This window comes from Sycon ciliatum, chromosome 7, assembly GCF_964019385.1.
Source record: "Sycon ciliatum chromosome 7, ocSycCili1.1, whole genome shotgun sequence".
Taxonomy (NCBI): domain Eukaryota; kingdom Metazoa; phylum Porifera; class Calcarea; order Leucosolenida; family Sycettidae; genus Sycon; species Sycon ciliatum.
Window position 1 is genome coordinate 4,014,028 of NC_088649.1, and position 15,000 is coordinate 4,029,027.

The 15,000-nt window shown below is 47.5% G+C and overlaps 2 protein-coding genes across 4 annotated transcripts in view; both read right to left on the minus strand.

Annotated features, from left to right (window-relative positions):
* LOC135820770 (uncharacterized) overlaps nt 1–4,985 on the minus strand; it is a 46,286-nt gene extending 41,301 nt beyond the window's left edge. Inside the window, exons 1-3 of the mRNA XM_065333803.1 lie at nt 4,677–4,985; nt 1,669–2,022; nt 898–999 (exon numbers count right to left, since the gene is read on the minus strand). Of these exons, the coding sequence (XP_065189875.1) occupies nt 898–999; nt 1,669–1,737 (171 nt within the window). The 5' untranslated portion in view covers nt 1,738–2,022; nt 4,677–4,985. The remainder of the gene's footprint in view (nt 1–897; nt 1,000–1,668; nt 2,023–4,676) is intronic.
* Nucleotides 4,986–8,864: 3,879 nt separating this feature from the next.
* Nucleotides 8,865–15,000, minus strand: part of LOC135820773 (uncharacterized) — a 13,506-nt gene continuing 7,370 nt past the window's right edge. For 2 of the 3 annotated variants that reach the window (XM_065333807.1, XM_065333806.1), the window contains exons 6-8: nt 13,138–13,243; nt 11,249–11,337; nt 8,865–9,834 (exon numbers count right to left, since the gene is read on the minus strand). In XM_065333807.1, coding sequence (XP_065189879.1) covers nt 9,588–9,834; nt 11,249–11,337; nt 13,138–13,243 — 442 coding nt within the window. In that variant the 3' untranslated portion in view covers nt 8,865–9,587. The remainder of the gene's footprint in view (nt 9,835–11,248; nt 11,338–13,137; nt 13,244–15,000) is intronic. The other variant, XM_065333808.1, reaches the window with a different exon arrangement.

The following is a 15,000-nucleotide window of genomic DNA, read 5'->3' on the forward strand; positions in this document are numbered from 1 at the left end:
ACGCATGCACGCGTGTCCACGCACGCACACACGCACACACACACACACACACACACACACACACACACACACACACACACACACACATACATACACACACATACACACACACATGTAGCAACAAAGGCTTGATCAACCACACAAGTATGTGCCTCTGCCTGACTGAAAAGGTGCATCTTGAAGGTTTACACACTTCAACAATAGATAGCTGGTCCTTGCAGCAGGAGCAAGACTCAGTGGTGGATCCAGCGATCTCTACAGGGGGTGGGGGTTCCAGTATAGTCAAAACTTAACAGCTGATACATGTACACAGACACGCATATGGTTGCCAGTAGTACATTTACGAAATTTAGGGGGTTCCACTGACCCCCTGGAACCCCTCCTGGACCCGCCCCTTGAGTCTGACTTCATACTAAGAACTACAAGTAGCACTTGTACTACCATACTGACAAGGCATTGGCTTGAGACTAACATAATACAGACAGAGGAAAGGGCATAATTAGGACGCTGAGACATTGGTGGTGATCTCTTAACATGGTGGCTATTCTGTGTCAGTTAGTCGGCAGGCCGCGTAAGCTCAAACATTTACAACAGCCACCTTCTTTATTTTTTAGGAAATTTTTGAAATTGCACCTTCTTTATGCAAAAAAAAACAGACAAATGGATCACAAATGGACGGATTGATGGATGTGCACGTGAGCAGATGAACATAAGGAGAAGGCACAAACAGACAGGCAGACAGACAGACAGACAGACAGACAGACAGACTGACAGACAGACAGACAGACAGACAGACAGACAGACAGACAGACAGACAGACAGACAGGCAGACAGACAGGCAGATAAACAGACAGACAGACAGACAAACAAACAAACAGGCGAGTGCACACGTCTTACCGCCGTGTCGATGTGATAGAGCTTTAGACCGGAGCAGTCACCATCGGGAATGCTGTTGCAAACCAGATCCAACAACGACTGAAGACTCTCATGTCCCTTAACCTGGGCATGGCACAGTATGGCATCAAGAGCATGTACAAGAAAGCAAACGTATGTATGCTCGTACACGAACAGGATGCTTCATATTTACAGCACTGCTCAATGAAATCAAATCAAGTGAGAGAATGCCACGCCGCCCGCTGTGCAGTATCAGACCTGCAAACACTCTAATGTGAAATGGTGCAGAGCGGAACAACTTGACTCATGCGATCGGATTTCATTGATCCGCACTGTAACTCTTGTAACATGCGCCAAATTAGTTTTATTTTATTTTTACTGGGAACACAGCTCTACCAAAATACATGTGGAGACAAATACAAACTGTGACAAGACACAGGGGATGAAGGGACGACGTGCCAATGTACAGGGAGCAACTCAACCGACCAGAGGTCTCGGCGTTAGCGTTGAAAGGTTTTCAGATAGGCTCCAGATAGGCCCTACAATGCCACCCGCACAGCTGTGTATGATCCTGCAGCTGACATTGCGGAACACGCTTACCAATGGAACTACATCAGTAGTTCCACCAAACAATGAAGTCAGCCTCTCATAAGCTGCTCGAGCCGCTCTAATCAGTGAGAAATGCAGAATCATATCCAGACAGAGAGCCAAGACAGTAAGCAGAATGACAATAAGACGACAATCACCATGGATTGTATTCCACGACATACTCACCTTCAGAGAAAGTGTGTTTGGTATGAGAGTGCTGGACACGAAGAGCTGAGTGTAACCATCGGATGCCATGGTGATCCGATGCACTCCACCCGGGACTTGCAGCCACTGATGATGTCACAGTAGCACGCGCGTAGGTTTATGTCCAGACAACAGTGACGATCTGAGACTTTGGTCTAGACAAGGTTGAAATGGCTGATGGACGAGACGTTACCAATTCGAGCAGAACCAACTGGACAGCGGGATCCAATCAATCATCAGACTGCACTTGGCCAGGGTGTTTGGTTGGCGTGTGATGCCTGCGAGTACTGCCAGTGTGGTGTGTGTTGAATCAGCTGCTGGCGCTGGGAGTAGTGACTAATGGAGGAAAGACATACATAAACATGTAGGTGCATACATGCACATACACACCATGTACACACACACACACACACACACACACACACACACACACACACACACACACACACACACAGACCATTCCATTTTACATGCAGAATGGCCCAAGAGAAGGGAATTATTCGGGCTAGCTGCTGCACCAATGCACCAATGTCAGAGGGCAAGTGTCTGGTAACTCTGCTTGAGAGTAACCTGTACATGCTAATACTTGTGTGATGCTAACAGCAGTGATGTGGATTCGGCTTGCTTATGTCTTGTATCAGTATTCTTGAGCGCAGACGCATGAAGGCACTTGGTGAAAGGCATTCCGAACTTTTGAACCTAGCTTTGTTGGTATACCCCCTCTTGACCATTCCTGTGACAGTTTTCACCTTTGTGTTACTTCTCACCTTATACATGTTACTATCTCGCGCTATTGCGCGCGCATCTTCTATCATATAAACTCATTTGTTCATTGAAAGATGATTCTTCACTATCAGTTCATCAGTCTGTTACAATTCCTGCATCCTAGTTGTTTCGATTTGTGTTCTCCTTTCGCTCCTTTCTGCCGTGCACTCCCTCTTTCCTTCCCTCATGACAATTCCCCCACCCCTCTGACATCGTATTCTTTTGGACACTCCCTTTCATAGGCATCCATTTGCCTTTGGAGGATCCTTGCAATTAAATGGTCAGTACCAACAAACTCGACTGTGCACGCATGAAGTATATGGATGTACAGTGCTGCTCAATGGGCGCTTTCGATTACACGCATTTCGGTCAATTCTAGAATTAGTTATTGTTGATGCACAGTTCGATTACACAAAAAGTGACAAATTCCGTCGTTAGAATTGATTTTATCCTATTCCGTCGAATCCATCAATTCTGAAGAGAAGGCGGAATTTCTCTAATTCTGGCGCCAGAATTGCACTGTCGGTGTGTTACCGGTTTGGTCATGACTCAGGCGCGCGAAGAGCCTCCCTGGCCGGCGTGCGCGCGATCGATCGCGAGGGTGTACGTGATCTCTTTTTGCGATTCATCAATTTCGTTTGTGACATGACATGAATAAAATGCGTTGTGAATTCCAGTCGTTCGTTTACAAGGCCGGAATACGCTCATTCTGGTCATTCCAGAATTTAAAAAAACCAGTTCCAGAATTGTGTTAAAGGGGAAGTATACCCTAAAATCAAATTTTCACCAGTTGTAGTCTTCTGGGTGCTGAGTCGAATGGTCTTGGTCCGAGGAAGCTGCGACGCTCCCTTCCTACTTGAATCCCAATCGAACTCGCGCACTTCCACCAAAACTGGGTGACTGCGCCCTACTAGATGGGGATTTGTATGCAAAATGTCACTAAAAGCGCCATTTCGTTCCTATAAAAGCACGGATGACCGCGATCGGCCCATATGTTGTAGTCTTTTGGACGCTGAGTCGACTGGTGTTGGTCCGAAAAGGCTGCGATGCAGCGTTCCTCCTTTATTCCCAATCGAACATGGTTGAACAAGTGGTCACGTGCTCCTGGGTGCCCAAATCACCTGGTCACCACGCCAGCAGGCGACAACTTTCACACCAAGGTTCGAGTTCAACTCGAGTGACAGGACTGCACCCAAAAGAGGTCAAACAGGCTAGTAAGTTGTACCCTGCAGGCACGGTGACCAGGTGACTGGTGTACGCAGGAGCACGTGACCGCTTGTTCAACCATGTTCGATTGGGAATAAAGGAGGAACGCTGCATCGCAGCCTTTTCGGACCAAAACCAGTCGACTCAGCGTCCAAAAGACTACAACATATGGGCCAATCGCGGTCATCCGTGCTTTTATAAGAACGAAATGGCGCTTTTAGTGACATTTTGCATACAAATCCCCATCTAGTAGGGCGCAGTCACCCAGTTTCGGTGGAAGCGCGCGAGTTCGATTGGGAATAAAGGAGGAAGGGAGCGTCTCAGCTTCCTCGGACCAAGACAATTCGACTCAGCACCCCGAAGACTACAACTGGTGAAAATTTGATTTTAGGGTATACTTCCCCTTTAATTAACGTGTAATCGAAAGCGCCCAATGAAGTCCAGTCGGGTCACTCAAGAGTAGTTTGCGCCTTGCATCATTCCGTAGCCCAGTGTTTGCAGGTCTAGGGCTGCGCGACGCCCGGCGCGTACTTGAGTGACTCGACTGGATTCCATTGAACAGTACAGTAGTGTAGATGCGCGCCTAACACGCAAACAAAACAAAACAAAAACAAGACACTCGACGATGAACGAACAAGAACACCGAACCGACGTTTCCTACGATCACGAACCACGTTCATGCTTCGCGTGCTGCCATGCATGCAAGAATCGGAAAGATTGGAGCGATTGTGCGTCTATGCATGTTTCCTATTACACACATGTTCTGAGGACCACAAACAAATCCACTCAAGAGTCATTACCATGATTACCCACCCCGTTGTCCCTACAACGAAAGCGACGAGAAGATCTGCTATCAAAGCCTCTACTAAGCTCTAGTCTAGGTTCGATACCCTCCAACAGGAAGCTAGGCAGCTAGGGACGCCAATTCATTGTTTAGAATATTTCCTGCAAGTCCCCGAGCGCGAATCCACCCTTCGCTAGATCGCTAGCATAGTCAACAACACACAACTATCACTTACCGAGCACGTGTCGATTTGTTCGACTCCGCTAGCCAAATTCGAGACCAGGTGCAATGGCGAATCCTCCTCTCTTCCTCCGTCAGGAACCGCACAGAGCGCTCTACGGCCGTGGACGCTCGAACAACGAGCACCACGAAGATAATGAATGGCCGGAGTGGGAGAGAGAGAGATGAGCGGAGGCTAGCCTAGCCGTGCGTGGCTCATCCGATAACGGACGGTATGACACTGCGCTTTCTCAGCTTCTTTTACCCGCGACCCTGCGTTCTTTTCTAGGTAACTCTCCCACTCAGTACCACCGCCACGCGGATACCGGTATGCTCTCGCCGCAGTGCAAGGCCGATACTGGAAAGGGCGTCGATGATCGCAGCGCCTCCAGAGGCGGTAGGCCAGGCGCTGAACTGTAAACTATGCAGTGCCGTGTTCATGGTGTTAGCTTGACGACTCCGGGGCCGGCATCCGTGATCATGTTATCATGGTTATCGCCCCAAGAGCATGCTAAAAAAAGTCTGTCATCCGTCACTCCGACTCGGAGTCTCGTGATTTTCTCAATTTTCAGTCACCCCAAGAGTAAACCGGTTGGTTTTAGTCACGTACAAACTGCAACTCTGCACTGAAATCCGATCGGGAGTGTCAGGTGTAGGACTTCACAGCGGACGACCTGACCGTGGTGACATTGACTGCACTAAGCGGATCGGATTTTACTGAGCTGCTGCCGCGCTGAGTGAGCAATCATGGCCATGGCAACAGAAGATTATTATTATTGGCGTGCAAATAACGCTGAGTAATTACACGAATGCATAAAACCAGCATTTGCTTCCGGGAAGGATTCACAAACATAAGACAGAAACACCATGGCTCAATGTAACTGCACATACGAAAAGCAGCTTCTATTGTCAAGTTCGAGTGGCAATGTCAGAAAGACTCCCCCAACAGAAGATACGCTGGTCTATCATCATGTGACACCATAACAGCAGTCATGTACTGTTGGATTGCCAAAGTGAAATCGATGCGGCGATGCATGGCTGGCTGAAAAAGCACTGCGTGTTCACCTAATACTAGTACATTGAAACCTGTAATGGCGACCACTCGGATATGGCGACCACTCGACCATGGCGACCACTTTTCCTTGTCACGGACGCATTCACATTCAAAACACCTCGGATAAGGCGACCACTCGCTCAACGCGACTGGCGACCACCCACCCGCGACCGCTTTGTACAGTGCTAGTCATGTAAATGACTGTATGCATTGCATGGTGCACCAGGCATGGTAGATCTACACATCAGTGCAGGAAGTGTAGATGTACATGGTCATGGTGCACATACACGACATTTGACAGGTACTAGGTCTGAGGACCCCAGGCACATGAGTCGTGCTAGAGTACAGTAAGATCGGGCGCCGAAGAACACCTCGCCGAAGAACACCCAGGCTGGAAAACCGGCAAAATTTAAGAACAGTCCAGGCTAGAATTATCAGATTTAAGAACACTTTTAAAATTTGGAATTTCCAAGTTGCGAATTTACACGTAGATCTACATTGTACATGTATGGGAGGTGAGTGCATGTCATGTACACGTGTAAACAGTAACTGCTACATCATCAGTACATGTACAGTCATTCCCATTTAATATTTACGACACCCACTAGTTTAGAAGTACTACATTGCACGACATGTACATGACAAACGTCATGACGTCACTCGACTCGCCGCGCGCGCGTGTGAATAAGAACGGTCTGGCTAGAATCAAAATTTTAAGAACTTTCCTAGGCTGCGCTCGAGCCCCTGCGTTCTTCGGCGCCCGATCTTACTGTAGCATAGGTGTGTGGCACTGTGTGCACTGACTGTGCACAGTGCACACAGTGCCACACACCTATGATGTGATGCACTGATCAAAATGATGTACCATATGGTCACGTGACCCACTGAACCTGGATAAGAAGACCACCTGGCCACGGCGACCACTTTGTCTCGTCCCTTGAGGAGTCGCCTTATATTCACTGTACTAATACTAATAGTGTCATAACACTTACCAGCGGATCTACCATAGATCATGCACAATCATGTACATGTAGATCTACATAATGACGTCACACTGTCATGATTATTGTCAAGAGTAGATAAACAAGAGTGTGCAACTCGCGGATTGGTTGGCCCACGGCGGAATTTTTTGTTGACGTAATCTTTTCGACGACGCACGCGCTGCGAGCCTTTTGGAGAGGTTTCCCTCGTGCACTTGGCCGGGCTTTACACTACAAGGTCTGTGCCCAGCACGTGCTCTCACACTGCTCTGCGGCAAAGTCCGCGTTTCTCTGAAAAAAGGTGACGTCAACAAAAAATTCCGCCGTGGGCGGGAGTATCTGCAGATTGTGCAGGAGAGATCCGGAGTTGCACACTCTTGTTTATCTACTCTTGTTATTGTATACTACAGTACCAGCCAGGGAGTAGTAAAATACAGTATTTTACTACTCCCTGGTACCAGCTATACAGTACCAGCCCTGTAGATACATGTACATGTACATGACATTGTAAGCGTCAGTCACTGTCTGAGTACTGTCTGTAGAGTACGTGTACATCTACCACTGATCTTACATACACTGCTGGCCGAAATCCGACCCCCTAGCGTCTCGTACGAATCGCTAACGCGGCTAGCGCACCGCTACAGGGTCGGATTTCAGTTGCCAGCAGTGTAGTTACCATGGTTACAGTCTTACAGCCCAGTACTGCAGTGGTACCCGGTGGCGGTGTAGACTAGACTATAGTCTGTTTCAAAAAGATTTACAATCAGGTTTGGGTCTTAAAAAGTATGAAGATAAGGGAAATTTGGACAACAAAGTACATAGAATGGCTTGTTAGGACACGGCAAATTGTTCTGTGAAGGTTTCGGAACAATTGGACCAACCGTTAAGGAGTTAGAATTTCGGCCAGGTTTCCGGCCTTTTCCCATGGTTTACAATTTGCCCAGGAAGCCAGTATCGATTTTTTATCAAAACCCACGATTTCTCCTTTCCTTTTTGGCCTTGTGGTTATGAATGCTGTCTGCTGACCATGAAGTTGTGAGTTCAAATCCCAACCTATCCTCAAGTCAAACTTTTTTTTCATTGTTTTGGTGATCAAGCTGGTACAAGACAAAGAAGATGGCTGCACCAAACGACTTGTTGTTGGAGGTCGCGCTTCCTGCCGAACTGACTGACACTTGACTGGCTCACGCCATGTGAACACACCCACAACACTGCAATGGTGTGAGTGAATATGGAAGTCATCGCGCTGTAGCTTTTCGAGATTTATTTTTAGTATTTCAAGATCGCCAATTTATTTGAATTTAGCAGTCAACGCCGTCTTCTATCAGCGTTCACAAGCGTCTGTTTTTCTCAAAATGTCGTCGAAGTCACACGGATAGCTTTGCCAAGTCATGGCCTTGGGAATGAGTCCGTGTCGATGTCGTTTTCGTCACCGTGACGGTGAGTGAATTGCATCGCAGCTCAAAGAAACTATTTTGGTCACAAAACGGATTGGGACACATGCCGCTCGTCAACATTTACAACACTTTCGTTTCGACATGTCCTCTCTGACTCCATTATCGATACGAAGAAGAACTCGTTTGTTGTAAACCAGACGTACGTCCATGACTGTGTCAATTCGTCAACGTGAGTGAGTTGTCATTTTTCCTGCTTTCGCGCGGAATATTTCTTCGAGTTCACAGTGAGTTTTTCCAGGCAGCGCTCGAGTTCGCGCTCATACGGTAAGACGCCAAACTCCGCGGGCGATCGCCAGGGTTGTAAATCTTTTTGAAACGGACTGTAGAGACAGTGAATTTGGTGCGCCGCCCTGCATGCGTAAATCACTGATCAACAGTCTGTCGTGCTTGGTGAAATCTGATAATTAATGATTATAATGTTGTCGTACAGTCGGATATTACCGGTATACCGCCCAGCACGGCTACATATTACAGTATAATGCTGATTGTTAGTTCATGAGTCATCGTCAAGGGATGTCCAATGCCACCGGGCACATGAAAACGAGATAATGACCCGAAGACAACTCCACACTGATTTGCCCGGCAATCTGCACGCCAGGGAGTACTAAGAAACCGTTTTTTTAGTACACCCCGCTGCACACCATTTCCTCAGCTCATAACCAGGAGTCGTATTTTTACAACTCCCTCTTGATGTTATCATCCAACACAAGGCGTGAGTACTGATTCAACTAACTTCTGATAAAGATCATATTATCAAAAATTTGAATATTCAAGCGGCGAAAGCAGGCGTAATCAAAGTTCAAAACCGATAAAGATAAGCTCCAATGCACAGAAAGCAGCTCATTGTGAAGAGTGTGAAGAGGATCAGGAATAACTAGCATCTGCCGTATATGAGTACAGTCAGACCTCGCTTAACCGCACACATTCGTTGTCCACAAAAAATATCCAGATAGTCGAACACACGTACTGTATGTATGCATGACATATGCTGTAAATCGGTGACCAGTGATTTTCATCCGGATGGCGAGGGATCCGGATAAAAGAGGACCGGATAAGCGAGGTCAGACTGTAGTGGCCAACATCTGACAGGTCAAGATGAGGGGAAAGGGAGGGGGGGGGGGGGGAGAATCAGACAGGTTGTTGCCGGTAATGGGTGAACGGTGGCGAAGCAGCAGAGCAGCACAGCACATCTACAGTGCAGAAAAACCTATCAAGGCGACCACTCGGATCAGGCGCCCACCTGTGCAAGAAGACCACTGACACCAGGACTAAGGGAGGGGGGGGGGGGAGGAGATGATAGCAAGTAATAATTATTATCATTGGCATCAGGGTGCTGGCCGAATGCTGAACTGAACAGGGTCACAGCTGTGTACTACACTCACACCATATACGGCTGCACGATGTCATCTCACATGCTATACCGTTGCATGATGTCATCAGATATGCGGGTCGCCATAGTCACGACCAATCACGTGCCGTTCGGCCTTGCGATAGTACCAGAACTGCGGCTCGACGCACGGATCACAGTCAAACGCCGCCGCACTGCCTTTCGTATGCGTCTCGTCTGGCCCCGCCTGTGCCTGGGACTCCTCACTGCTAGCGGTTATATCGTGTTTGTCCGGCTTTGGACAGACGGTTGGTTTGCACTTGCCTGACGCGTAATGTAACTGAAGAGCATAACGACTGTAAACAAAGACACAGAGAGAGAGAAAGAGAGAGAGAGAGAGAGAGAAAGAAAGAGAGAGAGAGAGAGAGAGAGAGAGAGAGAGAGAGAGAGAGAGAGAGAGAGAGAGAGAGAGAGAGAGAGAGAGAGAGAGAGAGAGAGAGAGAGAGAGAGAGAGAGAGAGGGAGGGAGGGAGGGAGGGAGGGAGGGAGGGAGGGAGGGAGGGAGGGAGGGAGGGAGAGAGAGAGAGAGAGAGAGAGAGAGAGAGAGAGAGAGAGAGAGAGAGAGAGAGAGAGAGAGAGAGAGAGAGAGAGAGAGAGAGAGAGAGAGAGAGAGAGAGAGAGACACAGACAGACAGAGACAGACAGAGACAGACAGAGACAGACAGAGACAGACAGAGACAGACAGAGACAGACAGAGACAGACAGAGACAAACAGAGACAGACAGAGAGATACACACACAAACACATACACACACAGTGACACATGCACAAAGGCAGCATACATCAAGAAAGACAGGAACCAGTTCAATAAACACTTTTACTAGGATCTCAAGACTTCCCTGTAGACAGTTTCATCGAGCACATGACACCGCCAACAGTGGGGGTCTCTCGGAAACAAAATTTAACAGAAAATAGATGGTATGGTTCGCGTCAGAGTCGGTCAGAATGATGTTTTGACCTCAATAGGATACACCCGGCCCGGCGTCAGAGATACAGGCTCAGACACGGCTCCTTAAGTTGTGGGAGACAAACTGATAGTAATTGACCAGACCCACGACAAAGTAGCCAAAGACCAAAAAAATCAATCAGTTTAACCCATGTAAAACAGCTTTAACTCTATATAGAAGAGATGACAATCATAGGGGTTGCGACTTCGGCGATGATTGTTAGGAAAGGGTTTGCTCCTTACACTGGAGCTCACTGGAGAGCAGTATATAAGTAATGCTCCTCAGGCACAATCTTCCTTCGGCTTCTCAAGCTCAACTGATGAGGGGTTCCCCGAAACACTGTGTATTGAGCAGGGAGTGGTGCTTTCTTGCAGGTTTGCCGAGTCGAAGGTTCGATGGACTTCTCGTGTGCTCTGGATGGCAGTCGTGAGTCAGTCAAGTGTCAAGTCAAGTTGGCGGAGTAGCGCGAGCTCCAGTGTGGGGAGCAAACCCTTTTAGAACAGATGAACCCTGGTAGAACAGTTACTAGTATTCCATTTTGGACCAAGTGCAGAAAATTGGATCATTGCTCCGTTTTGATCATCTTCACCTGCCAGGTCGTTGTGGGTAGTGAGTGGTGTTGTGTGGAAGATAGTTAAAGAAACCCAGACTGCAAACTAGGACAACTGTGACAAGATGGGTGTCTCCCAGAGGTGTGTGTGTGTGGGGGGGGGGGGACTAGACCATATACGCCGGGTGTGGAGTTACTTATAAAGAAGACATACGGACTGCTTGATTTGTTGGGTGGTGTGAAGTGATGCAGTTCACCGTGAAACACCAACGCATCGCCGGGCTTCAGGGGCATTGGAACCACCTGTGCATGGAGTGACATGCATAGAGCATGGTACACACATCAGGGGATCAGGTTAAGATTTCAGTCACAACAACAGATGATTATGTGGCTAGTTATCTACTGCATGGTCGTTCAGCCGCTGCCATCTAATAAGATGGCAGCAACTTTACTGGTAAATCACAAATTTACACTTTACAGGTTTTGATTTATGAACTCGGTGTGGTTTCAGGTGGATCCTTTCGAATCGAGTAGAATCAAGTAGGTGACCTTAGGTAAATCGATGCTTGGGAGTCCCGACCGAACGTGAAGACCAGCACTGCACTCTTGCATGCACCAGGGAGCAGTACGCTACATACTCACAGGTATAGAGGGGCTTCACATCTACTGTAAAACCGGAAAGTTTAACGACCAAAAATGTGGGGAAGACAAGCGCAACGAAAATGAGCACAAGCTACAGTCCCAATGGAACAAAGAATGTTGATTGTAACTGGACTATGACGAGACCAGTAGGATATTTGACAAAGCGGTCTAACTACAATTCGAAGCAGCAAAGCAGCACACCACCCAACTTGGGCTGTCGGTTAGCGCTACGGAGATGGGCCAAAAATGCTTTAAAGGGGAAGTATACCCTAAAATCAAATTTTCACCAATTGTAGTTTTCGGGGTGCTGAGTCGAATGGTCTTGGTCCGAGGAAGCTCAGACGCTCCCTTCCTCCTTTATTCCCAATCGAACTCGCGCACTTCCACCGAAACTGGGTGACTGCGCCCTACTAGATGGGGATTTGTATGAAAAATGTCACTAAAAGCGCCATTTCGTTCTTATAAAAGCACGGGTGACCGCCATTGGCCCATATGTTGTAGTCTTTTGGACGCTGAGTCGACTGGTTTTGGTCCGAAAAGGCTGCGATGCAGCGTTCCTCCTTTATTCCCAATCGAACATGGTTGAACAAGCGGTCACGTGCTCCTGCGTACACCAGTCAGCTGGTCACCGTGCCTGCAGGGTACAACTTACTAGCCTGTTTGACCTTTTTTGGGTGCAGTCCTGTCACTCGAGTTGAACTCGAGTTGAACCTTGGTGTGAAAGTTGTCGCCTGCTGGCGTGGTGACCAGGTGATTTGGGCACCCAGGAGCACGTGACCGCTTGTTCAATCATGTTCGATTGGGAATAAAGGAGGAACGCTGCATCGCAGCCTTTTCGGACCAAAACCAGTCGACTCAGCGTCCAAAAGACTACAACATATGGGCCAATCGCGGTCATCCGTGTTTCTATAAGAACGGAATGGCGCTTTTAGTGACATTTTGCATACAAATCCCCATCTAGTAGGGCGCAGTCACCCAGTTTCGGTGGAAGTGCGCGAGTTCGATTGGGATTCAAGTAGGAAGGGAACGTCGCAGCTTCCTCGGACCAAGACCATTCGACTCAGCACCCAGAGGACTACAACTGGTGAAAATTTGATTTTAGGGTATACTTCCCCTTTAACATTTTTGAACGTTTTTGTAGTTTTGGCATGATAACGTGCAGAAAGTTTAACGATGGCTACCTGGCCACGCATCTGTATGCGTATCTTTACACAGACATCTCAAACTGGGTTCGCGATAACGTTTCTTCAAATAACGAAAAACACTGGTCGTTAAAATATTTAAGTTTTAACGACCATATTTTTTCGTTAAAAGACTTTGTGACTCGTAAGACTTTCCGGCTTTACAGTATTTAATGTGACTAAAGCTGGGTAGAAAGTGATTAGGGTATGTGGACAGTGGAATGAAGCTGTCACTGCTGTCACTGCTGCTGCACAGTAGAGCAGACCACAGCTACCGTACCGTTTTCTCATCCGGTGTCTTGGTGAGGCTGTACAGCTTGTGGTTGCCGTTGAGAGACTTGTGTTCGTCAACACCGTGTGTATGAGTAGCTGGCACGACGTGCATGCTACACGTAACACACATGCACACACACACACACACACACATATATATATACACACACACACATACACACACACATACACACACACACACACACACACACACACACACACACACACATACCATTGGACCATTGGACGCCCATCGCCGGAGGCGATGATAGCGATGCTACAGCAGAAGCCATAGCACATTGTGCTGGGATTGCACCATTCAACAGCTTGCAAGGCTGAAGAATTGACCGCCACTATTCAGCCTGGTCTACACCACACAGCTATGAAGTGGCTTTTTCTGGCCAGTGAATCCCTACTTTTTGGTCTTTTTAATTTTTTTCATTTTTTTCTTCTTTTTTTTTTCCCGCACACACATCACACCACATACTCCGGCATGCACTGGCTGTTGGTAACCACCCAGGAGAATGAAAGAAAAGTCAGGAGGAGTCTGAGAAAGAGAAGAAAGACGTGTGTGACCATAATCGTCGGGAATCGAACCCGCAACCTCTCGATTGGAAATCGCTGCACATACCACTGCACCATATGGGACACACACACATACACACACACACACACACACACACACACACACACAAACACACATATACAAGTAGCAGTTACACAATAAACCAGAGGACCAAGGGTCACGCTGCGAGTTTCACACACATTCCATTGTGCAATCATTACGCAGCATCAATGATTGATAACGCCACATGCAGCTCCAGAAAGCTACATTATAATAGACTGTAAAAACGGTGGTCTACACACGCTATCAGACAACATTCACTTCCCTAGTATACACCGCAAGAGTCTAAAGCTAATAGGCCATTCACACGATGTGCAAACTCACTTTTATGGTACAGGGTCCAAGAATAGTTACTCGGATACGATAAACTTGGACACAAGAGTGCAACTGATTTTTTTATCTTGGCCGAGGCCCTTTTGCTCGCGATTATCTTTGCACGCCAGCAAAAGTGTCGGTTGTTGAAAGTGCGTACTGCAAATGTAGTGTTTGAACAAAGGAAAATTCAAAATTTAACGTTTCCCGGCACTTTCAGGAGGTCACTATGGATACATTGACGTGTGCAAAGTTTTCCCAGCACCGTGTGAACTGGATCACGGTTTGCCAGTGTTATCTTGATCACACACGTGCAAGTGTTTACACGTCGTGTGAATGGCCTATAAACGGTTTTCAAATCCTTCCTGGCTGAGTTTAACGGCCAATAATAGCCTTATCGCCACAGAACCGTCTTCTACTTGCACTAGGAATTTCTTCTCCGTGATCGCTCAACATACGTGTACAGCATTCAAAATTAGCACAATGCTTCTGAGTCAGATGCTACCCTTGGGAACCACTCAGTGTGATGCCTTAGCTGCTACACAAAGCATAGCAAACAAAAATATGTCTGTTTGTACGGAATACTACAGGTACTGAAAGTCTGAAAGAGTTGATGTCGTCATCTTCTTCCAGCTGGTCTCAAAATTTATGTACAGTGAAACCTCTCTAAGACGACCGCTCAAGGGACTTTCAAAACGTGGTCTCTGCTACCAGGTGGTCTCCTTATCCTGGGTCATTTGACTGGAAATAGCTTGGTCCTGGTTCCAGTGGTCTGTTAGGACAGGTGGTCACCTTATCCGAGTGGTCGCCTTGACAGGTTTGACTGTACAGTACTATGAGGGGGCTATTTCACCTGATGTCTGATGTCTGATGTCTGATGTCTGATGTCTGATGTCTGATGTCTGATGTCTGATGTCTGATGTCGTGTGTAAG